The 25,960-nt window shown below is 44.0% G+C and overlaps 1 protein-coding gene across 4 annotated transcripts in view; it reads right to left on the bottom strand.

Moving 5' to 3' along the window:
* LOC119010882 (limbic system associated membrane protein) overlaps positions 1-25,960 on the bottom strand; it is a 446,072-nt gene that overhangs the window by 175,225 nt on the left and 244,887 nt on the right. For 3 of the 4 annotated variants that reach the window (XM_037083477.1, XM_037083460.1, XM_037083451.1), the window contains exon 2: positions 25,398-25,476. In XM_037083477.1, the coding sequence (XP_036939372.1) occupies positions 25,398-25,476 (79 nt within the window). Of the gene's footprint in view, positions 1-25,397; positions 25,859-25,960 lie in introns of those variants that run through there. The other variant, XM_037083469.1, reaches the window with a different exon arrangement.

The following is a 25,960-nucleotide window of genomic DNA, read 5'->3' as shown; positions in this document are numbered from 1 at the left end:
GCAGGGTAGATTGTCCACTTATTCCGCTGTATCCTGAGCTGGCCTCAGTTCACTGAGGCGGCAGGACTCAATTAAGGAGCGATATCAAGGGAATTGATAAAAAACTTTGATGAATTGTTGAACTTCCCACTCCCCTTATGGTGGCGAGAGCTAGTTGAGCAGCGCAGCAAAAGATGAAAGGACAATTTGTACCCGAACCTAGGCGTGCTTGGAAATATGAGCCAGGATAATGAGATTGTCTGAAAATGATCTCCCAGGGCAGGATAAAGATGAAGAACCGCTCTCCTATTGGAATCAATTAAACTAAAGAGGATTTCTGCCCCCAAACAGATTTTTATTGTGATGTGCATATCTTTTTCTTTTTAATATAACACACATTTTTATCACAGGGAATGATACATGAAACCATTTATGGGCCAAAGGTTATACCGAGGACTGGTGGTCTCTAGAGTATTATAGAAAGGTGAATCTATACACAGCGATGAAGCAGTTACATGTAACAAGTATGTCGCATGCTACGCACAGCAATTGACATCTGTACAAATTCTGCCGTATTGCATTCACATTATATGTTTACGACCTAAGTTTCACACTGGGAGTCGGAGGGGGAATGTAGTGGAGTTACTGGGGATGAGGCTGCCATACAGGTGACCGCAGTTCGAGGCGAAATGTGAAACTAATGGGTGTTTCCACGAAGAACTTCTCAGCTTGGCTAATTAAAACCAGATGTCACTCACTGGAAGCCAGGCCATGTACAGACAGAAATCCCTTCGCTGAAAGTTGGGACGTTGCCGGCGTGTTTGTGGCAGGAGGCCCCTGAGATGTGGTTAGGGTTAGGGTTAGGTGTGTATTTCAAGACAAAACACAAAGTTTTCTTAACCATAACCAAGTGTTTTTTTTGTTCCCAAGCCTAACCAGAGCATAAGCACAGCATTGTGAATAGAGAGATATAAAATTGAACCTAAACAGATGTAAAGAAGAAACATTAACTGATCTGTAGTTTTGTAGAAACATACTGAGGTAACACGTTTTCTGGCGATTGGGTTGGAGCAATAGAGTTAACCCCATCCATGTAAGTTGTACAATGTGGAGCGATAACATTCATTCATTAACTCGCACCGACACAATGTGCTTCCGTTGTTACTGACGAGAGCTGCAACCTTCAAAGGGTGCCAGCTACTACGGGGGAAAATAGAAGTCGATTGCAACACCCAGACAGAATGCAAACTGCACAGAACGGGCGACTGCTGGGATTTAAGCCCAGCAACTTGTTGCTTGTGTTAATGACTTAGCCGGTGCGTGGCCCTGCTTATCAACACTCCAATGCACACCACAGGGGGACACGTAGGAACACAAATAAAGGCGCACAACCACTCAAAAACACAGCTTGGCGCACAGAGGAAGCCAACCTTTCTCCATTCTGTTTTGAGAAAAAAATAATAATGACAGAATCAATGAGCGCACTCTGAGGCAGACACAGAAACACATGTGTGAATGGACAAACACAATGACATCTTCACTGTGAGGCTGCCCATCATCAGTTTCTCATGCGATGATGATATCGTCACCTCTTTATCAATTTTGAGGCTTATATTAAAAACAGGCATGTGTTTGCAGCAGCAACTTTGTAATTAGCTAAGAGACAACCGTCTCTGATGGTAAGACACCTCCTCATGTGGTGTTAATGATACCATTTCCTTTCTGAAAGGAGTCCTGTTGCTCAATCGTTATTTCTTTGCCGGAACAAAATGTGAGCCATAATTATCCACGTGTGTTCAGACTGATGACGCTCAAGCCTCAACGCCTCTATCACCTGTGCAGTAGTTTGGGGGGATTATTCCCCTTTTCAACACACACATCTGCACATGCACCCACTGGTGCATGCAAATGCCCTTACATGTGCACCCATCGATACTTAAGACCAGCATGCAGACTCAGATGCACACAAATCCACAATCAACGTCTCTAAATCGTTCCTTAACAAATCTCTCCATCCAATCAATGACACATGGGCACACGTGCTTGCAAGGAATATCACTGCACAAACACACTACATATGAGATGTGTGGATAGAGATTAATCAGATTAGGAAGATTGTCACAGGGGCCAGTGCATCTGGCACTAAGCTTGGCCTGCAGGCACGCACTGATCCCACTGCAGAAAATGCATAAGTAGGTTCTGTCTGCAACCTGCCAGCTCTGTAATCAAAGTAGAGAGGCAAAATCTTCCGCATGAGCGTGCCCTGTTATTGGGTTCTTTCTGAAGGACCAAAATAAGAACTTACGCAAGACAGGCTTGCATAATAGCTTTGTTTCGTGTGAGATAGATTCAGGCACCTCGTTGGCAGAGAACTAATCAGGGAATAGGACTGGGTGATTTTATTATTTCACTATCAAATGTGGCTTTAACAACAGCTGAGATGTATGTAATAAGCTGACGCATGTGACGCAGGTGTCGCCAAAGCTTTTCCACGTGGATCCGTCCCAGGAAGAGTTCAGGCTTTCCTGAAGGCAGACAGGAGGACCTACGTGCTCTCCACAGAGTTTACACACCGGTGAATACCCTGCCACAACCAACAAGCCTGAGCAGAGAACAAACATCATGCTTCCATCATGCTGTATACGTATAGATGGTGGCTGATTGTTGGTTGAAGCCCGGAAGAACCCCTCCTCACAATTAGACCGGGCTGAGTGTACGCTGCGCTGAGCTGAGGGGACTTAATGTAATTGGTGGGCTCCCACGCTGCTCAGCGGTGGGGCGTTGGATTCGGAAACGCGTGCCTGCCTCAGAAGTGTCTTTGCCTTATGACTGATTATAATAATGGCCTTCTCTGCAAATCCTGGCTTTCTTGGGTGGGCTAGCTAGTGCGCCTGGTGGAGGCTTAGATGATGGGCTAAAGCGCAGTAATAGGCTACATGCACACACACCTAATTGCACACTCGCACACACACACACACACACACACACACACACACACACACACACACACAGACAGGGGCGCTACAGTAAACGCACCGCTTCATTTGCACACATACACACACACGTTTCCTCTCCTTGAAGAGTGGATGTGGGAGTTTGACAAAACCAGTCAATTAAGGGCGACGCTCTGGCTTCCTCTGGAGGGAACGGAGGGGAGAACAATTGGAGAGAAGGTGAGACAATAAGGAGAGAGGCAGCACAATGTAAAGGAGTCACAAGTGCCGGTGGCAATGAAAGGAAGGTGCCAGAGATGTAGTTGGGAAAAGATGAGCAAAAGCGTCACCAAAATAGCATTACCGGGCAGAAAAAAAGCACATTTTGTGGTCTTTGTGGTCTCTTGTATTGCGAGGAGATGTGCAACACTGTAAGCTCTCATGGGAGTAGTAGTGTGCACTGCATGTGCGTGAGTGACGTTGCGCAGAGAAGTCCAAAAGCAGATGGAGGGACAGAAACATGAAGCCATAGAAGGGAGACAGACACACTGGAGGTGCTCGCGAGGTGAGGTCTGGGAGAGCATTAGACACAAGTGTGAAAAGAGAGCACGAGTGGCATCCTCCACATGTGGAATAAAATGCATAGCCGGGAGCACACTGACATTTCCACCCACTCAAAGATCAATCTCTTTCTTCTATTTCTCTCTCTCTCTCTCTCTCTCCCTCCCCCACGTCTCTCCTCACTCCGCCTCTCATCACTCTCTCGCCGGCAAATCATCCGATGCTGATTTCCGTTCAAGTGCCAGCTTGTGTGTCACGGACAAAAACATCATGTCTCTTTGTTTTCTGTAATGAGGTGGAAAGAAAGGTTAAGTACATTGATTATGTTCCCCCCACCCAAAAAAAAAAAAAAAAGCCAGTGTTCGCTGGGTGATGGGTGGGTGGGGGATTGGGTCGGGGGGGCGTTGGTGTCTCAGGGCCTCGGTTTTCTCCATCAGCTACCAAACCAAGACACCTGGTGCATTTTGGCAATGAGGTGGTGTGTGTGTGTGTGGGGGCGGGGGGGGGGGGGGGGGGGGGGGGGGGGATATTCTCCTGCATTAAATAAGCTCACACACACTTGTTCGCTCTTCTCCGCAGCTAATGGGATTTTCTATTGTGTTTCCCTGTTGCTGACAGTGAGACACATGCTGAGTGTTATATGACTATAATGTCAAACCAGAACATATGGGTATTAATACAGACATGCATGCACTTCAAAAAAAAACAACAAAAAAACAAAAAAGAAAAACTTTTTAGCACGGGGAAGTTCTTAATCTGTCAAGTACGATTTGTATCAGTTAAAAACGGAATTAACTCACACACTCATCGTTTTTAGCAGTAATCCCAACTGGCAGGTCGCAGGCAACAGGCGCGCACCGCGAAAAAAAACCCACGTCCCTCAGGTTCTGCCTCTTTTGTCTCGGCTGTGATAGAGTGTCTTGTTTCTCGTATCCTGTGATCTCTCCCTCTGTTTTCTCCTCGCAGCATACAAACACAACATTTATCACTCCCTCACCGTGCTCCATATGCTGGATTAACAAGCGCCGGAATAAGAGATAAGTCAGGCGCGGTGGGGGCTGTAAATCTTGCACCACGTCAAACTGCTTTTAGACTCATGGAATCAATAGACTTCCCGAAGATAGAAGAGTCTGCCTCAAAGGATTTTTTTATTTTTTTTTCTTATCCCACAGGCCTGGATGAGGAAAAAAAACAAAAGTTCTTGGTTGCGGCTCGGTATCGCACTAAATGATAAAAAGTCTCCGCTGTTATATTTTAGTCTTGCTGTCAATAAAGTGTTGTGGAGGCACAGCGCAGGGCATTCAGCTGCCTCTGTGGCACAGCTCTTACATAATCAAAGGAGAGCGGTGACACTGCGAAGAAAGGAATCACGGGGTTCACAGACTGTTTGGTTCATAATCAAGTACTGTCTGTTAAACTTTTTTTTAACCACTGATTTTAATCACTGATCGCTTTAATTAGTGTCCTCTCAGTGGTGGCAGTTCTGATTAAAATTGCTGCCACCGTGACAGATTCTTGGAAAAATAAAAAATAAAAAAATGGCCAGATCTGGTGGTATGAACTTCTGAATGTATTGTCCTCATAAGCACAAGGCCGCGCAAGCTCTTTTCTCGTGCCGAAGCATTCCTCTTTCGATTTGTACAATGGTTTGCAGAATAGTGCTGACCTGTAGTCATGCAGCAGCTCTGTATGTGAGGCTTCACAGCTTAGAGCCGAGGTAATTACACTCAGTGCTGCTCCTGCGATAGGCATTGACCCCCGGGTTGGGAGGGAGAGCAGGCAGAGAGCCGCAGCATTAACGTTAATCTAAATGCACCGGCAGAATAAAGAAATAAATGCAATAATTCACAAAATCCTTGGCTTCGGAGCACCTCCAGTCTTCTACCACACGTATCATGTGCTCCGAAATGTGTCCTGTGTAAATCAGTTGTTGATAAATGCCTCATCTAAGCAATGTTTTTTTTATCGAGGGTTTGGAGGACGGCCCTGAACGGGGATTCGTCTGTGCCTTTCTTTCCATCTTGCTGCTGAGATACATCTCTCAGTAACCCCCCCCCGTGTGATGAATGGTGGCAAAAAAAGATATGTATATTTTCAGCAAGTCAAACAAAAATGAGGTAAATACAGCGCAGTCAATCACAAATGACATTAATGACAGCATCCCACTGCTAATGATGATGGGAAAAAAGTTCATTACCATAATTAAAATGTGAATATTCTCTGGAATGACAGTTTATAAGCACCACCACCGGTCCTCCTATTCTTGCACACGATCATCATTTTCATCACTGCCTTCCCCACTGCTGCTGTCATTATCACCATCATTGCTAGCATCTCCCCATGTTGTGTTGCCATATAGGGAGCGTTAAAAACCTGGTGTGACAGTTTCGACCTGCTGGAGAGCGTGGTGGAGGGTGCGAGGGCTCAGTGGACCTTTCTTTAAAGTGGCCATTTTGACATCAAACAGTAGGGTAAACACCAACAATACCAAGAAATATTCTGCTCCATCCATGTCAGACAGAGTCAAGGTGCAGCTATGGTGCATGTTGGCTCACTGGAAAGACCCCGCTACACTAAATGGAACAGAGCCTTTGTTAATTGTCATTAATTAAACCTGTGCTGACCTTTCATTTCCTGTCAGTATGGCTGCTGGGGAAAAAAAAAAGGTCTGTTGTTCCCAAGCCGTTTTTGAGGATTACTTTAGTTTCTTGGCACAAAAGAAAACAGCCTAAACTTTCCATCAGAGGTTCTAAAGCTTATGATAAATGCATGACAGAACAAGTCTTGGGGAAAAAGCTGTCGGGACTCCAGTAACTTCTGGGGTTGCGTCAAACTTTTCATCAGTCAGTCTGTCCTTAGATTACCACTGTGTGACATAACTCTGGAAAAGCCCCTCTCTGCTGATGGTTTCCTCATATCGAATCTCTTCGGAATGAGTTGAAGGGAAATGACACAGATATGGCGCAACGGGCCATCACTGCTCCTGCACGTCGAGGAGAAAGAGCAAAGAGAGACTACCCCGGGGAGAGCGCTTTGCTCACTCAGAGAGAAAGATGGAATAAAATACGCTGCTGGTGCATCCGTGTCCTCAACTTGGCCTTTCCAAACACTTCCAGGGAGAAGGAAGCTAAGTTTGAGGCCAGAAACAGACACTTCACTGAGATAAGTTCAAACTGTGGCAAAGAGGCAAACAGAAATTATATGAAGAGCAGTTTGGGGAAAAGAAGAGCATATGTACAATAAAGGGAAGGAAGAATTACTATGGACTAAACGCACAGAGAAATGCAAAGGTAAATATCTCCAGTTATCCAGAAGTAATTTCTCTAAGGAGACAAAAAAAAGTTTTGTGATGCCTTTTTTTTGTTGTTTTTTTAACAGTTTTAAGTGTTTAAAGACGGCTTATTTTGGGGCAGCTGGCACATCAAAATAAATGGAGAGAAGAGAGCAGCAGGAGTATGACACAAACTGTGAATGGCGTGAAAGCAGAAGTGGGGTGTGTATCGAGCAGAGGGCACAGTGGGGTAGCACTGGGCCAGGCTGAAAATGCTGACTAACAAACAAACAAAAAAAAAAAAGAAAAGGCTTAGAATGTTGTTGTACAAACACAACAAATATATTTACTGGCCAGCTAATAGCATATGACAAAAGAACCCCAGGAGCAAATTCACCAGACGCACCGCATGGGAGCTCTGCATGAATTCTGCAACTCGGCTGCATTGCCAAGATTGCAGATCGCGGGGGCCCATTTATCAATGATATCGGGCACAGAATGTATGCCTCCACTTCAAGGCTAATCCACTGAGGCTAGCACCTTTGTGCCCCAAAGCGCAATTTGCATAGGGGGTGTTCCAGGGTGAAAAAAGCCTTCCTTCACATGCCTGAAAGCAACTACTCTGCATAACTGAACTCTTTGCATAATGTTTTCATGTCTCCATGGAAAACCTTCAGCAGTAATTCAGGGGAAGTTGATAAAGAATGGCCTCACCTCTAAATACATGCTCCATGGGCACATGTAATAATGCGGGTCTGCGGACAGCGCAGCGAGAGACACTTTCCACTTGCTGTGTACACTCAGTGAATAGCACACCATTCCTTTGTTGTGATTTAAGCATAAGTCTTTAATGAGTGTGAGCCTCAGTGTGAATCTGAATTAAAAATGAGCGGCGTTGTGTCTGAGACTCAGACGAGCTATGATGTATGGATCTGAACAACAAAAAGTATTAACGAGTGACAGAGAGATTTTTATTTTTATTTTGCTATAAGTATGCTTTGACATTACAATAAATACTTATTGATAGGCGAATTGTATTCAGTGACAGACAAATATGTCTGTACACTTTTAAGGAGATGGTGACTTTCTGTTTGACACTGTAACTCAAATGCTAATTGCTGTAATCAAACCTGGACTCTGGGTCTAAATTCTGACTAATAGGAAGCCAACAACTAATGTTGGATATCAGTCAAGTGGATCGTCTTGACTGACATGCCTAAAACAGGTTGCCATGGCTACAGCGTAATCCTTGGGTGTAAATGTGCCCGTCAAAGGAAGTCCACTAAAAGTGCTCATTTTTACCACTGGGAGGTTCAGATTTGTATTTTCATACGCTGACAGCATCCTGGTTAGAAAAATCCCCACAGAGATAACCTTGTTGAGGTGTAAAATCCTGTTAATTTAACCAGAAACAGACATACACACTGTTTTCCGATCGACCAGACTACATTGACAAAAACAGTAATTAAACCCCACTGAGCGAGAGAGCTTATGTCTACCAGTTGCTAGTGATTCAAGACACCTGTACTGGCCTACCATGCTGCTAAGGGCTTGGGCCAATTCTATAACCCATCCACTGCACTCCGCCGCTGCTAAAGGGCTTGCAACTCTCTAATGCTCTTAACAAAATCCAGAGTTTACTGTCCTGCTGCCAAGCTCCACATGGAGATCAGGACAGCGGAAACTCTATACAACTTCCATCACAGGCTGATATCGTCTATGAAGGCTGGACCTTGGTCCATGATAATAATAAATACATCATTTTAATTGTGGCATTTCAGGAAGTTTAGCTTATTTGATGAAGTGTGTGTACTATGATGATTCATATCGTATCCACATGGTGGAATGCTCTTTTTGTAAATCTCTTTGGTGCATTTTGAAAAATATTGCATTGGAGATTTTACGGAAACAAGAACATTAAAAAAAAACAAAAAAAAAAAACACTTATTTACAAAAAGGTTTGTATACTAGCTTGAGGTGTGTCTTGATTTTTGCACATCAGGGTAATGCACAGAATTTGATGTAAACAGATTTGCTGGATTAACTCTGACGTGCTACTGCCATAATGAACACTCAACCCACTTGACCGATCAACTGTTTCTGCTGTCTGCAGTATATCCATTGCATTTCTTCATAGCCTCCGGATGGCACACAACATGGCAAATGCTAGCTGACATGCAAAACCAATTACAACTTGACCCATTGAAAGTAATTCCTGAAGACCTATGAATGTGTATTTCTCCAGCCTAATATGCCTCAACAGAGAGCTGGTGTTTCAAACAGGGTGACTGAGATATGATCAATTTTACCAGATATCAGAGAAGAGCATACAGGAAATGATCCTGCTGCTTCACCATTAAACAAAAGAGTGGCTTTGGGTGGCAGATAAAGTAAAAGTGGTTTTGAAGTCAATTCACGTGAAATCATCATGAACATCTGTGGTCCCTGGTGGTTCTTTGAAAAGATGTAAGAGGCATTTTTAGGGATCAAGGAAATGTCGGGGGGCTTTGTAAGTTTGTTTCAAAGCATATCAGAGCGTTGGTGCGCTCATTTGGGGCGACGGTTGCAGAATCTGCCTCGGACTGAAACCAAAAATCCTAATTCAGAATGTGATGTGAAGATGGGGGATGAAAAAGAAAAACGGCGCTCTAAACGTGAGTCAGACAGAGTTCACCGAGGACTCTCATACACACAGGCACACGCACACACACACACACACACACACACACACACACACACACACACACACACACACACACACACACACACACCACAGGAAGCCTGTTCTTCAGGTTTGGGGATTTCTGAAAATATTTACATTTAATGTGTTATGTCAATATTGATTAAAAAAAGGAACTGAGCTGCATGTTGGTGCCATGGATTCTCTTTGATATTACAGTGTGGTAGAGGAGATGATTGTGGTCTGTGGTGCAGTCAATGGAGTGTATCCGCCAACACTTTTTTGGTGTATTCTGCCACGGCTGATTGGATAACTATGGAGGTTTCTAATCCTTTTAATCCTGGTACACTAGGCCTCTCACATAAGGCACCCACATAAACATGAGAAAAATAGCCACACTCCCAAATATACTGCTGGGCTACTGTATATAGAATCTATAATAGTACACAAACACATGCCCAAACACAAAACTCAACATGCCACTAAACATGCCAAACGTATCGCACAACCCACAGCAGCAGCGGCATCTCCTGTGCATGATTTATTTTTGACAGCCTCCATTGCGGGGATATAAATATTGAATGAAAATGCCCTCAAGAAATAAAACAGACATTATGTTTCTGCACAGTGGCTTAGAAGACACTGAATCCAGCTATAGTTAAACAGGCTGAGCGGTTTCCTTCCTTTGTTTTCCTTTCTGTTTGAAGACACAAAGGAAGGCTGCTGCTGCCATCTCTCCACGGCACTGTGTGTTTGTACGTGGCCACCTGCTCCTAGTCTTCGGGTACAGTGTTTACTTCAGGCACACTGCACTGTGGTGCGTGCGCCTAGCACTGAGAGACAGAGCATTAGGATGCAAATGTCTGCAAACTCCTGCCTTTTAATGGCAATAGCATATAAGCAAATTGGAAACTTCAAAGAACTTTGAAGAACTTTTCTGGCATATGAATTATGCTTATTTTGCACACAAAAAACAACCCTTAATGTCTTGTAATGCTGAAAGCTTAATAGAAAGAATATATAGAAATGTCTTTTGTCATGATATCGACTCACTCATATCATGAACAACAAAGTTAGGCATAGGACGTAACGAGTGGACAAAAAGGACAGAGACACATAGACTTTGAATGATTTTGAAAATGTGTGGCAAAGCCCACTCAGCCAAGAACACCAGTCGTAAACAAGCTTACTGCCTCTATTAAAGGGAACTGGGGTGTCATAACATCACCATAATTGAAATTATCCTTTAGAAATGCTGCCTACATGGGGCCATTCATCTGCCAATACATGCAGGCTTCTGTGATTTTGCTTTCTACTAATAAATGGCCAGATGAATGCAGTAATGTCTCCATGTCATCAACATCAGATGACTGGACTGTCTTAAATAGCCTATAAATTAGAGCTCCAATGACTCTGTTCATAGGGTTTGATGCCAATTCTGGTATCAGGAAGTCAGAAATTCCAGTGTTGATATATCAGCCATCATACAGACAGGGTATTTGCAGTTTATTATATTTTTTATTGTCTTAAATGACATCAGTGCACCAAAACAGTAAACTTCACTTGGAAATTAATAACAATTAAGTACCCTGAGCATATCCTCCTGCAAAGATTTTAAAGTGGGGCATATTGACGGCATAATCAACATGAACTTAAAATAATATTACAATAATTTTAGATTATATTGTAATATACGATGTATACCTCGATATTTTTGGAGTATCGCAAAGTTTCTGATGAATAATGATCAGTGACTTGGATGTATCGACTTGACGGGTAAAAGCATGCTCTGTAGAACAGTCTGGTAAGTTCAGAAAATGACATCACTTTACTCTAATGCAGCCTTTAAAACACTTATGCCATATCATGATGATAATAATGACATACAGTTTATATCATCATATCCAAAATCTAAGACAGCTTATATAATGATATTATATATATATATATATAGCTGGATTCAGTGTCTTCTCTGCCATGATTACCTTTGACCCAGATTGGCTACTTCCTCCAGCATAGGGGCCAGAGAGCCCCCTCAACTCTTGACCTGGCAGATTTTCTTCTCTCCACAGAGTGAGAAGATGTTGTCTTTCTTGCTATAAACTGATCACCAATGACTTAAGCACATCTGGTTTTTCCCCCCTCCAAGGAAGATGCATTTCTTTTCCTCAGGAGTCTTCTCTCTCTACATTTGAAGAAAAGTGAACTGTTTTCTAACACATGTGTTGTGATTTAATGTGCCTTACTGATCTACATCTCTCTCCCTCTCAACATTCTCCAGTGGGGGGAAGGCTAGGTGGGAAACCTGATCTGTGTGTTTTTCCACCTCACATGCCGAACTTTTATTTACGACCGTGGTTGGTCCTGGGTCTGAGATTCCAATCCCACAAGTCTTTACCCTCATCCAAATTCAAATATTGTCTCATTGTCTTAATTTCAGCAGATTCTCGAATGGCATAAGGAGGTCATATAACTGATGCTTTCACCTTTCTCAATGTACTGTTAAACCAGAATGAAGTTATTGCTTACTGAGTTTGAGGTGTGGGAGAAGCCAGCCCCTTCCCTTGGCGATTTTCAGATCATCATCCTCTTTGTGTATAATACTTGTGTTATTTACCAGTGAAATGTCTGATATATTTTGGTTAAGTTAGAACTACAAGGGACATGTATATGTCCTTGGTCCCACTATGTATTGTATACATCATGTCTTAATCAGGTTATAACCATAACCATGTTGCATCTTTTCACGAAGGCAAAAATACGACTTTTAAGATGGTGAAGTTTTGGGAAGGTTAAAACATGATTTCAAAACATTAAATACAATAGTTTAGTTGGATTACACTTTTGGGAGCCTAAACTCAGATCACAGGAGGAGGGACCCTCAGCTGGCCCCCACCCCTTGTGGTCCATTTGCTTTTATTTTTGCAACAAGCTCTAAGAAAAGTGAACTGAACCATTACTTTAAGTGCTTTACTTTATCCAAGTTTTTAACAGAACAAAATTATTTTCTTTTTGATTTTTGGTTTTAATATACCGTTACAAGTATCACTGCCTGATCCAGAAGAGGTTGAATTAGTTTAAGAATCAGAACTTAAGAACCACCACCTGAAACAACAAATAAAAAGTCTTCTTCAAGACTGTGATCATCCGATGAAGAGCACTGCAGTCATTGTCTGCTTCAGAAGTCTTGCAAGGAGTCTCCAACAAAAGAGACTTTGTGTGCTCCCAGCCGAGACCGACTCTGCCCCCGGCGCTCCCAAAGCAGAAACCCCACTGGGCCCTCAGGACCGAGAGTCCCTCAACAGAGTACCGGCCTTCCCTTTGGCTACTGGACCGACGCACCATGCTGTAGTCCAACCCAGAACTCTCAAGGACACCAAACTTCAGAGACTCCTGACTCTCAGACAAAACAGGCTGAACGTCTTCATACAGCTGGATCCACACATGTGAGAATGAGTTGGGGTCTAAAGTTCTGACTTCTGCCAAAGTTCTGATTTCTATCTTATGAACTTAAGAGAATTGAGAATAGGGTCTTGTTAGTATTAAAATTTATTCATTGCATTCATTTATTTTACCCAAAATTATTTAGTCAATAAACATATATAATCATTTGTCTTTGTCCGGAACTTAATTTTAAGGTGGATAACTGATGGACACGTGCAAAGAAGTCACTGCTTCAGAATATTGAGACTGAATAAATTACAAGTCAAACTTGTACAATTAGGTGTTGCCCCATCTAATGAGTGTATATTAATTGCCAGTGATTAATTACCCTTAATATCAAGCAGTAGTGTCTCCTACACAAAACAAATGCATTGACCTTGTTTCTACCTTTACAACACAATTATGCAACAGTTTCCTCTGTTGCATTCTGCAAAAAAAAAAAAAAAAAAAAAAACATGGGGCGATCTATGGGCATTGCTAATACATTCCCAACAAACGTTATTTTCAATCATAAATAATGCATACTTCAATGTAATGTGTTATTAACATTAATGTTACAAGTAAAAAAAAAGAAGAAAGAAAGAAGAAACATGTTTTCCAAAAGAGCTACACTTTGCTACCAGACCTCATGCTGCTGAATGTGGGACCACGACGCACTGACACATCAGGGGAGGCGCATGTCGTGGCAGGGGCTGCTCGCTCTCCCTCTCTTTCCCTCTCTCACACAGAAACCATTAGACATCATCTAGATATTAGATAGTCTTTGTTACGTCCCTAATTTTAGTTAAGAGACCCCAACAGAACCCAGATTATAACTTGAACCCTGCACATGGGTTTACAATGCCCCCACCCTCTTTGTTCTTAAGGTCCCTTCGATGTGCTCTCAGATGGTCGCTGGCAAGCGCTGCCCCTTGTCCTCAGGTGATGAGAGTCTTTATACACAAGCAGCCTCTTAAATGTAAGTGATTTAGCTAATGTAGTTTAAGTGCTGAACACCAGGTAATAATGAATTAGTCAGGCCCACGGTGTACTCTGGGGTCAGACTGAGCTCTCTACAAGCCCATAGGTGGCAGCTGACAAGAAGGCTTTGTTGAGGGTCAATGGTACCTGTAAAAGGAGTGGTGGAGGAGGATATATGAATGGGGGGATCACAGCAATCAATACCTGAACTAGTCACCGGGGGACCTGATTTAATTGGAGGTAATTGCATGCCATGGAGAAATGGCAGTGAGGTTCCGGTAATTGAAAACAACCATTGGGTAGAGGATTAAATTGAACTGAATGGGAATAATTAATGGCAAATGAGACAAGCAGTGCTAATTTTCCTCTTCTCTTTTACTGCAATTACTGAACCCTTAAATGACACCGTACTATATAAAGTGTTTCAGCTTAACTATTTTTTTTTTTCTTTTTTTCTATACGACCGGCACATTTATGCTATACAAATCAGTGGGGAACCAAAAGGAAGTGGGACACGGAGTCATCCCAATTTCTTCCAATGCCAAACGCTCAGGAGACAAACTCTAATTAATCTCTCACACCTTTAAAATCGCGGCCCTTTCATAGATCCCTGTATTGAAATGGAAAGTAAAAACTCAGCTGGATGATGCAGATGAAAACATGCCGCCATCAACGCAGTTTCCCTCTGGGCCCACAGAAAACCTCGCTGGTATCAGAACCGCTGCAGAATGTGGCTACGCATCTGAAAACACACTTAACACAGTGGTGCTAAACGATAGGGCCTGCTTTCATTATACTGATTTAAATTCAACTTGGGATCATCATGTTGAGGCAAATGTATAAAAACACATAACTTCAAAGAGTGGGTTACCACCCGAGCTGTGGACTGAAGGGGAAATGCAAATGCATTTTTGAGTCGGATGTTAAACGTGCATGCTTTCTGATATTCAGCGATGTGATAAGTGACACGTGAACTGGCTGTTTTTTGTTTTGTTTTTGTTTTGTTTTGGGTTTTTTTTCCCAGGCACTTGTTTTCATCCCCAGAACCCTGGATTTATTCCTCGCTTGCTAGTTTTCTCCAGAACTCTAAAAGCTCTCACTGAATTAATAGGAACAAACCTAAGAACAACTCATTATGCTCTAACATAACCATAATCATGTTAAATGGACTATTTATTTAATTTACTATGAATACAAAACAGATCACGTGCTCAAGAGGGTGCCGCGCATCTTTTTTGTTCATACTAGATGCGTAGGACTCCACAGATAAAGGCTTAACATTAACAACAAACATGTTTTGAAATTCACTTTGCAGCTGAAGCCATCATCGTGTTATGGAATTAAAATATTCCAAGACCAGCCTGAGCTGCTTTTTTCCCTTAATTTCGATAGCACCATCTAATGCTGCATCGGGGTGAACAATATGAATGTGTCCTCCAAAGGATAACAGACATCGCGCTATGAAATCATGTCAGACCGGTCTTGGTAATGAATAGATCAGTAACAATGGGAGATTTTTCAGTTTGGATCCATTGAATCAAATTAGGCGAATTACTTCCATCATTATCTCCACTGGTGTTTGGCGTGTTGGACAAATGATGTTGCATTGCAACACTTTGCAAAGCTAGTGATCAAGTGAAGGGTTCTACTGTCACATAGAGCTACTAAGATTGATTCTTGTAACAGTGCAGGGCACAACCTGTGTGTTGAACCTTAAGAATCTGGTCTGCTGGCGTATGCTCTGCTTCCAGTCGCATCCGGCCGCCACTTGTGTACATTACTAAACTACACACTTCCAGTGATTGCACTGGGAGTTTTACATTCTTCCCTTGTTACAAACACAATATATTGTATAAGCAACTCTGACAACAGCGTAGGAAACATTTAGTGCGTGGGCAGCGACAGACACTGTAATGCTGTAGATACACAAACTAAGTTGCATTTTACTGATTTTGCATGCAGAGTCTGGCATGTGTGCCAGACTCTGCGTGGAGGCACCTCATACCTGCACAATATCACATCATGATTTCCAGGCTTGCTGCACTGTTGAGCAATTAACGATCTCATCATAGCTCGTCCCTTGCCATTCGGTACAGATTACTGTTCATGGCACAGCAAATAATAGTGCACTGGGAAAAGATATGAGAGGATTTTTCATTCCGTTCCTGCATTTTGCCGACAGTACTCGTTATTGGCACCTGACTCCTAAGCTTGGCTGTTGCACTGCAGTCATTTCAGGTGCTAGAATTGGGTAAATATAACGATTGTCTGGTGACAAACATGTGCTGTGTTCCTGTATTTGAGAGGAGACCATGGAGAGCAAATTAAAAACGAAGGTAAATAATCATTGCCAATAAAGCATCTAGCACACTATGGCTGTAGGGCATGTCGATGTTTTCTGACAGCTTTGTTGTTCGCCAGGCCTCTTGTTTTTCATATTGATGACAACATTTCCATTTGCTTCCAACGTGCACTATTTAATACATACATGGTTTGCTGCTTGCTGTAAAACAAACGCATATCAATTAAAATTCCCATTCAACTTTCAACACAGTAGTGCACAGCATCAGACAAAGGGTCAAGATATAAATCAGAAATAAGTCATTCAACATTTTCAGCTCGACAAGAACAAAAACAATAACACTGTCGACTCTCATTACCAGGTCATCAAATAGACCAACCCACGGCGTCAGTATTAAACTATTTTTCTCCAGAATCGCTTACTGCACCTTTTAACAGTGTGTTCACAAGCCACAGCTGACAAATCCCCATTGCATGCCTTTTGAGAACAACAACATTTCTATGGCTGTGCCACACGACCTTGGCTAGCATATCACTTGGAAATAAGTCTCACCAGAAACACCTGACAGCTATCGTTGTCTTGCCTTTGCGGCTTTTTACTATGTTGTTACCAAAGCAGGCAAAAATTGCTGACTATCATGAGCTAAGTTGTTCAAGCAGTGGCGGTATGTGGTAATGCTGCAGCTTCATGCAGCTGTGCAAATTTAAATAAATGACACATATATGACATCTTTACCACTCTGAAACCATATCTATAGTCACAGTGTGATCTCGCACGGTGTGTGTCAGTGGGTCAAGTGAGCAGATTTCTGCTGATCTTGGCAGAGACGCGGGGTAAACAATGAGTGTGCTCGATCAGGACTATACTTACTGCAGGCCTCTAATCTGCTTTTAAAGCCACGTGGATTAACAGCTGCAGGGACGGGAGTCATCGCGGATCAAGCCCACATGTTTCAGCTTTAATTTGAATTCATCCTGACTGACTGATAGATTTAAAATTATTTAACCTGCTTCCACAGCTCCAGCTGAACTGAGCTTGGCCGGGGTTCGCGCCCCCTATTCATTTATCCTATTTCATGTCAGGACACCTGGCTGCTTGAGCAATTTTTATTTTTATTTTTAAATTTGAAATTCGATTCCTGCCCTGTTCTCTTCTGTTTAACGCAATAGCTATACTGTCATTTAATGGCGGCCGAGGCGGACGCATGCAGTGCAGAGCCTGTGCTCTCTGCGTTTCTGATTTCACAATTAATCCCAACGGGACACTAGAATTGACGCTACACCTCTGAAAGATGGCAGCTCCATTATGAGTACAAAGCCTGGGTGAACAGAAGATGTAATCATACAGTACAGACATACACTATGTGTTCCTATAAGCCACACGGTGAAGTACATTAGGGTATGGCCAGTAATTGCTTGCAATCCTTAGAGTCTGTACCATTTCTTTCGTTCTACATCTACGCTCTGACATTTTGAGATTTCCTGAGAGCAGTGAGAATACTCTTCCACTCCACTTCTGCTGCCACCACCTATAGGTAGCCAGGGGCTGAGAGAAATTGCTGAGTAGTTTAAATATGCACTTAAAGACAGACTGGCCTGCCCGACAATAGCCTGAGTGAAGAAGGAAATGGAGTGGAATTGCTTTTAGGGAGAAGCACTGCTTCAGTATTCTGTTGTATCAAAAAAACTGTTTGGGTCTTGTTGAGTTATTTAGAAAAAAAACAAAACATGTTGAAGCCACATGACAAAGAGCTCAGAGTGTCCTGGTATGTGTTCTGAGGACAAACAGGGAGACCTCAAACTACAGGCTGAAAGCACATCTGGTTGGGAGCCCATAAAACAGACCGAGACAGCCCATTGTACCGCATTGGACTGTGGGCTTCAGAAGAAAATGTCAGAACTTTGTTCATCTACCGTGTCAAAAGACTTCACACTGTCTCTGCGGGCCATTATTCAGATCTTCCTGAACGCGATGAAAGCCAGTGGAACTTGTGATGACTCAGAGCCAGTCTAAAAGACTTCAAAAAACTTTGCAGGATTGGCAAAATATCAACCAAAACCCGTGTCCCCGTGCCCCCGAAGCTTTGGCCCTCACCTCAGCTCTGTCCCAAGCCAAAATGGGGACAAGACGATAATGACCCAACTGGCAGTCGCTCAGCTCGCCCACTTTCATGAGTGAAAATGAAATTGATTTGAAAATCCTGCCTCGGCCCAGGCTGGAACAGAAGGGATTATTGTGCTGATTGTACTAATACTGTGTCCCTGCCCTCCCTCCCACTCTAATTCTTCCCATCATACTCTTCCCTCCTCCTTCTGTTTGCGTCTCCCTTTCTCGTTGAGAGCTCTCCAGCCATCATTCTTCCCTTTTCACAATTTTTTTTTTTTTCCCCCCGCTATGGTGTTCATAAAGAAGCTGCCTCTTTCTATTTCTTGTGTCAGACTTAAGACAGCACAGCTGGACAATCCAGTGCTGGCAGAGAGAAAAAAAGAAGAAAGGGAGGGAGAGAGCAATGAAGATATAGAGGGACTGAGAGCTGCCTAGGGAGGCTCTAAACTAAAGAACAAAAAAAAAAAAAGAAGCACTCCAATCTGATGAGCTGGAGAGAGAAATATAGAGTTCCCCTGGGGGCTGGCCGTCCCAAATTATGCTGCACTGTTGCCCTCTGTGCGGAAATCCAGAAATTGATCTGTTTTTCCTCAGTTTTGCTTCCTCCACTTGGAATACTGCCTGACCTGCACTGCCCTCGGTATCCCCTTACCAACACTTCATACTGTCTGTGAAAATTAATACAATTGTGTCTCCAACCCAAACTTAATGTGACAGCAAGAAATGTTGATTACAGATCAGTTCTGTGGAATGGCAATACACCCTATGGACTACACACATGGCATTTATCAACACAGCGTACAGAACGAACTATGTGTTACTGTGGCGCCAACATCTACAACACTTTGTGAAAATGAAAACATTTATTTCATCATCGTTCCACCAGACAGTCCATTCTCTTTGTGTCTATTTTTCTCTCATCTTCACCTTTTAACTAATATTTTTACCTTTATATGGAGTATGAGGCTTCTATTTAACTATCATTTAAAAAAAAAAGCCCAAACCAAATTGCTAGAACAGATAGATAGATATCATTGTAATGCATGGTTATGTTTAAAGTCTATTACATATGTTTTGCATCTTTAGCCTTTAGGCACAAGAACCACTTAGTCTGGGTTCTGATAAGATCTCTGGCTTGAAATACTTTAAAGACATAAACACAGCTGGGAAATGTCCTGACGTCGAATTCAAAGTATGCTCTTTTGCTGCAACAAAAGACAGCTGCAAAATGTCCAGACCCAGATAGCAAAAACTTTTGTGGGCCAGATCTGGCCAACAGTAGAGACATTCATCTGGCCTGTATAATGTGTAGAATGATGGCACTCAGGCAGTCCATTCCTGTTTGACGGAGCTGAGCCACAAGCAGACCCTACCATGGCTATAAGTCAGCCAAGAGCAAACTAAATAAACCAGAACTGGCCCAAGTCCAGGCTACAGAACATTTCTGTCCTGATTGGGCCGGGACTTAGGCAAGTTCTGGTTCATTTGGTTTGCTCTTTTCGGACGGGGCCATGCTATGGCCTGCTTGTGGCTCCGATCTGGCTAACTGGAGTTCGCCGTCCAAGTACTGTCAATCCATGGGGTGTGCCAGATGTATGTGTCCGGTACAGTTTCACTATCTGGGGACAAGATTAAAATTGGCAGTTGAAACAAGAAGTGAACACTGGTGTCAAACTGGACTCTTGCTTGGCAGCTCTCCAGCCCTTGGTGTCCCTCATCACATAAAGACCAAACTATGTCTTGCACAGGAATTGGATGCTGCGCTCGCCTTAAACTGCCCAACAAGTCATTGCTGTGCTATTCTCCTGTACTGTAAACTCAAATGCATTAGAGAACAGCTGATCAAAGAGTACAAACTTGATAGCAGGAACCATTTTGGGTTGCTTTTGTAGAGTACTGCTAAGACCTAGTTTCATCCAGGGGCGAAGTGACATTTTCTTGAAAAACGTTCTAGAAACACTGTTAGTTCTTTTGCTGAAATGGGCTGACGTGTTTCGAGTCGATCATTCTTCTCTCAGTAAATGGATTCCTAATGCATATAGAGACAACTGGCCGTGCACTGGTTGAGTTCAGACACCTGATCCATTCTGCTGTGTAAAGGTTTGGGCTTGTGCTGAATAATATTCAAATACAACTTAATGAAAAAATCCTCTCTCGTTCTTTCTCAAGTAGTTTCAAGTTGGTACTCACTGCTCACTGGGGAAAGGGAGGAGAGACAGCCTGGTCAGTGTATTAGTTAAGGGTCAGTAATGAAGGAAATAAAGCAAAATCTTGGAGAAAAAAAGGGAAGCTTCTTAAAAAAACCCAGTGATTTGGGTCATTGCATTGAGGAGACGTTGCGAGCTTGTTGTGGCACGACGTCAACACCTCCGACCTTCCTCCATAACTCCTGCTCTTGACCAGGGCGGGGACTGTGTTGGTGCAGACGAGCTGTTCTGAAACTGCGAGGGCTGTTGTCTAGTTCAGCTGGGGAAGATGTCTTGACTTTACCAGCAACATTCATCTGACCGAGACTGGATAAAGAGGGAAAGTTGATCTAAGATCCCGTGGAGCAGATAATGTATTATTTAGAGACGATCTAGATTTACATGCTGGTAATCGACTGCGATGTCTGTGTGTGTGCTCAGGGTGGGTTCGAGTCTCAGATTTGGCAGTACCGGGTAGTTTCAGTCATGCGAGGTCAGAACAGCTGGGCAGGCTGAGTAATTCCTACAACAGTGCATCAGGTCATCGTTGCTTTAACCCGAATCGGAAAATCGAAACTCTGAAACAAAATGTCAGCGTGTCTGGTTTGCTGTCCCTCTGAAATAGTGATGGCGGTTACTAAACTTAATAAGCATTGTTTTGACTGAGACATCCCGTGTTTCATTTACGCAGCTTACAGTTCAAAGTTTTCTCTTCAACCTCCGGAGGTGACGCATAGATTCACTGCAAGCTCCCTGCTGTATGATCGCTAGCAGCTGTGTTGGGGGAATATACCAGCAGCTCGGTCTCGCAGTGGGACATGCCGAGAGCGTCGACTAATTTCCAACATCCCTGCAAGTCTTTGTTTTCGTGATGCAAGTGCAGTTTACTGGAGTGTGTCTGATGCACATCACAGCGCTCAAGGATGCATCAGTCGCCGGAGTTTGATAGTTGAGGTTTTAATAATGAAAATGAACACGTGTATTATCTACTCTCAGGCACTGTTAGCTGTGTCGAAGGTTGAATCGGACCAGCACTGTGTTTTGTGTAGCGTCTCAGCATCCAGATCTCACATACATAATATCTGGCCGACTCCGACTCAAATTAAAGGCTGGGTTTCGGGGGTGAGTTTTGACAAAGATCCTCTGGGGCAAAGCATGACCGCGGATTCATCTTCCCTGAAAGTAACGAGCCTGGCACAGTGTATTGTCAAAGCGCAGATAATTGACCCAGAGGAGCGCAGTCACACAGACTGTGTCATTAATGCTTTAATAAGCAATTGTCAATTATCAGAGCTTCGCCTGACATTGCAACTTCCCCCTTAAGGCCACTGTGTAGTCTGGGACTCTGAAAAAAAAAAGCCAAAAAAAAAAAAAAGCAATTAAAAAGTAAACTATTGTGAAACAGAAATGGCTTGCAGAGACGCGGAGAAACTTTTATTTTCTCTTCTCCTCAGAATCACACTGTTGGGGACTTGCTGGGGATAACAACAGTCTTGATTTCACTTGTTGGCATCATCCTCTTGAAAAAAAATCCCCCCCCAAAAAAACAGGCTAAGTTGCCATGGAAGCGGGATCTAAAATATTAAGAACAAAAAAAAAAAAAAAGAAAAAAAAAAGTTTTTCAGTGACCTAATTCTCATAGGTCTGCAAACACGACTGCCGGGACACAGGCCTAGATTTTCAAACGCCGGGACTTATGTTCATGCTTTCCAGGGGCAAATGTCATTTCAAGCAGATACAATTTTTTCAAAACGATCACCCACCGCTTAGAGCAAAAAAGACAGCCTGGGGACAAATGTCAGACCAGGATAGTCAGTAATCTTTGAACTCGACGCGGAGCCCCCAGATCATTAAAACAGGAGGAAACTCAGGATGTGGCGTGCCTAGGTATATGACCGTGATGAGTCCTGAATAAAGCACGTCGCACAAGTCCAAGTGTAGGCTTCCAAAGAAAGCCATATTACAGAACCCGACCACTGATAAGGCTGCGGCTACTGGAGCTTAATCACACAGCCTAGTGCACAGCAGATGAGCTCTAAGTCACTTCACACAACAAACGCTGGTGTCGAAGTGTTTTTTTTTTTTTTCCCCCGAAGCCGGTTCAACACAGTGACGTTCTTCAGAAGAATAATCTCTTCCAGATTAACCCCTTCATGGCCTGCTTAAATAGAGGGATTCAGAGGTTAAGTGTGGCTAAATATTTACGCCTTACACTGACTTAAAGTCAGAGCTGAATTTCCCTCCTGTGAGACAGAAGACAGGCTGGTGGAAATCAATCTGGATTCACCGCTGTTCCCTGTGGGCATCAACCGTCGGTGGAGATATCTGTCAATATTTAGTTTCTTTTCACTTTTGATGGAGGCTGAGGGAAAATGAGATTCTGTGAACAAAGCAATACAGCCACGGTATGAATCGGTATAGACTATGATCTGAAAGGCACCTCACTTTTTTTTTTTTTTTTTTTTTAAAACGTACCACCCTCGGCCAAAGGACTGCATCCAAAACTCCCATCTAGACATAAATTGATCCGTGGCCATTATAAACCTTAAATCTTTACTTGTCACAACGGGCTTTCGCAGTGAGCCACAATGGTGTTGCAAATCTGAAAGTTCGAAGCGTGGAGGGGAAAGACTTAGTTCGCTTATTTATTCAGCATGACACAGCTCCGGGCCCGTGGTAAAAAAAAAACAAAAACCAAATACATTTCCTTTTTACATTTTCAGTAGCGAGGCCTGTTGCTGTGTGTTCCACCACAGCGGTGGTTTGGCCACACGCTGTTTCACTGCGCCGCCGTCTCTCCACTTGTCACGACTGCAGCCGCGGGCCCGACTAGGGGAGCGCAGGCCCTTATTACGTCCCCAGGTCACCAATATCCCCTCAGCCTTCACAAAACCCAGCTTATGGAATCAGATACACCGTGTAGCTCGACAAATTACTAGCCGACGGCCTCCCGCCCCTGCTCAAAGTTCTCGCATTTTAGCCCCCGTGCCCCAATCCACCCCACCTCCACATCCAATCTGTCAGGTGGAAACTGGGTGTGAAAAATGGTTGTGTTTTTCAAAAGGCGCCACGGGGTGGTGTGTGTGTGTGTGTGTGTGGGGGGGGGGGTCGCCTGAGCTGCAGTTTATAGTTGTGTGACTGTCGATAAACAAGAGCGATCACTAATGCCGGCGAAGATGCATTTTAAACATCGAATCAATTATGACACTCACTGAGTGATCACTGTGGATAATTATTCTAGGACTGTTTACCTGAGCTAATGGCAAATTAGTGGACCTGGGACGCAGGCGTTTTCTCCGGAGGGAGGATCTCATTTGGCTCCGGCTGAGTGCAAAGCCCGCTGATACCTATAAAGGAAACAGGCTGACTGGGAGACTAAACGGCTGAATATAGCAAAGATGCAGTCGATTGGATTTGGGGGAAGTGAAACAAATGGCTGTGACCCCCCCCCAGTGAGTTCAACGGTGACTGAGTCAATTGACCAATCGTGATCAGCAGATACCTGAATGGATGGCACCTACTTGGGAAACGGAATCCATTAAGGGGATTAACTCTGTTTGTGTGTGTGTGTGTGTGTGTGTGTGTGTGTGTGTGTGTGTGTGTGTGCACCTATATGTGGAAGCTCGTGTGAGGACACGTGGTCGCTTTGTTTTTTTTTCTGTGTGTGTGTGTGTATGTGTGTGTGTGTGTGTGCAGGAACTTGACCGGCCGCATGTGTGTTAAAGGTCTATCCCATAATTGCATTCTGCGTTCTCACACTCATTAGCCTCCCACCACCACCACCACCACCACCACCACCACCCCCGACCGGCTGGTGCTACTGTAAATACAGCATGAGTGTGTTGAGGAGAGGACATGGGAAAAAAAAAAAAAAAGAGTGAGGGAGAGGGAAGAAAAAAAAATCAATGAGCCTGAGTGTTCTGTGTGCAGCCTATTATACCTCTGGACTTCCCTACAGTCATCCCATTTTGAGAGGGGGTGAGGATGGGGAGGGGTGGAGTGGCACCAGCAGCTTGGGGGGAGGTAAAGAGCCTTGTTGACAGCAGAATAACTAAATCTAAATCCTCTTCGCATCTACAGCCCGCCACAAACACATGGCTGGGATCATCACGTGACCGCTGACATCTGCCCCGGCAGCGTTACAATAGCGCACGGGAGCTGACAGCTCGCATTGTTTAGGCTGGACAGCGATTAAGTGGGATGTGCGGCTATTATGGACACACACACTGACTGCATGCGGCTGACACAACTGGAGCTTTTTAGAATTCATGTGGAAGGGAGGGGGGGGGGGGGGGGGGGCCCAAACGGGATGCAAGTGGGACGCAGTGGAGTTCTGACACTGATGGCACTTCACCTGCTCTGCCTCTCCACCCCTGCAGGCAGCGGATCATCTCCCCTGAACGCCCCGCGCTCAATTCGTACAATCTAAACGAGACTGCACACTCCTCTGTGTCTGCCTCGCATCAAGCTCCTGGTCTGTGTGTTGAACCCCCCCGTACAGTATTTGTCCATTAATCCGCTCACAAACAGCATCTCCCGGACATCGTGACGCACTTCGCCGGATCTCGAGGGCTTCTTTTAATTAAGTAACAAAACACACACGCGCGGCCACAGCTTCGGTTGCTCCGTGCGTCATGTCAGAGAAAAGGCGTTCGAGCTTCCCCCCCTCCACATCCATCCAAAAACACCGATGTGCACGTAGTTCCATAACAGACCAGGGCGCAGGGGAAATGATGTTAGTGCGCTATGAAGCGATGTGTGTTATATAGATTGTTTTTTGGTGTCGACTGTTAGGTGGGATAAAAGTTGGAACCCGACGCCACTCATCCAAACACTTCCCACCACCGGTCACATATCTTGTGTGCAGAAGTTTACCGACCCCAAAATGATGCCCTTTGGTACCCGCGATCCGAGGCGTGCAGCCGCGGATGCTGGGGGGAGAGGGAGTGGGAAAGTTGGACCGTGACTCTCTTACCTTATGATCGCTGTGTCGCCCTGGCGGATGGTGATGTTGTCGGTGGCCCGCTGCATATCCACACTCCGGACGGGGAATCCTGTGGGGATAAGACACAGCAGTCTGAAAAAGGAAGCCTGCAGTTGCCTCCAACACGATTTGCGTCCGACTTGCATGGTTTTGTTTGCTTGTGTTTTTTTTTTCAAGCACAGGGGCGCGCTTTTTCGGCAGCTATAAATCCAAGGGGTTTAAAGAATAAAAAAGAAAAAAAAATAGAAAAAAAAAAGCGGGGAGGAAGAGGAGTACAGTCGTCCAGACTTCTCGAAAAACGCGGGATGCTCTTAAGTCCAAAGCAGCCCGGATGGTGCGGCTGATACGGGTTTCCTCGCTCTGTAGTCCACTGATGCGTAATGCTCTCTGCGTAAAGGAACGGCACAGCCAGCAGCGGCGATGGAGAGAGGCAGGATACTGTTCAGAGTCTGGGAAAATCACCCTCCCCCTCTCTCTCTCTCTCTCTCTCTCTCTCTCTCTCTCTCTCTCTCTCTCTCTCTCAGATTATCCAGCCGTCTGGCTGTGATGCTCCC

Source organism: Acanthopagrus latus, chromosome 2, assembly GCF_904848185.1.
Source record: "Acanthopagrus latus isolate v.2019 chromosome 2, fAcaLat1.1, whole genome shotgun sequence".
In the NCBI taxonomy this organism is placed as follows: domain Eukaryota; kingdom Metazoa; phylum Chordata; class Actinopteri; order Spariformes; family Sparidae; genus Acanthopagrus; species Acanthopagrus latus.
The sequence above is the reverse complement of the archived record's forward strand: the minus strand, read 5'-3'. Positions and strand labels throughout refer to the sequence as shown.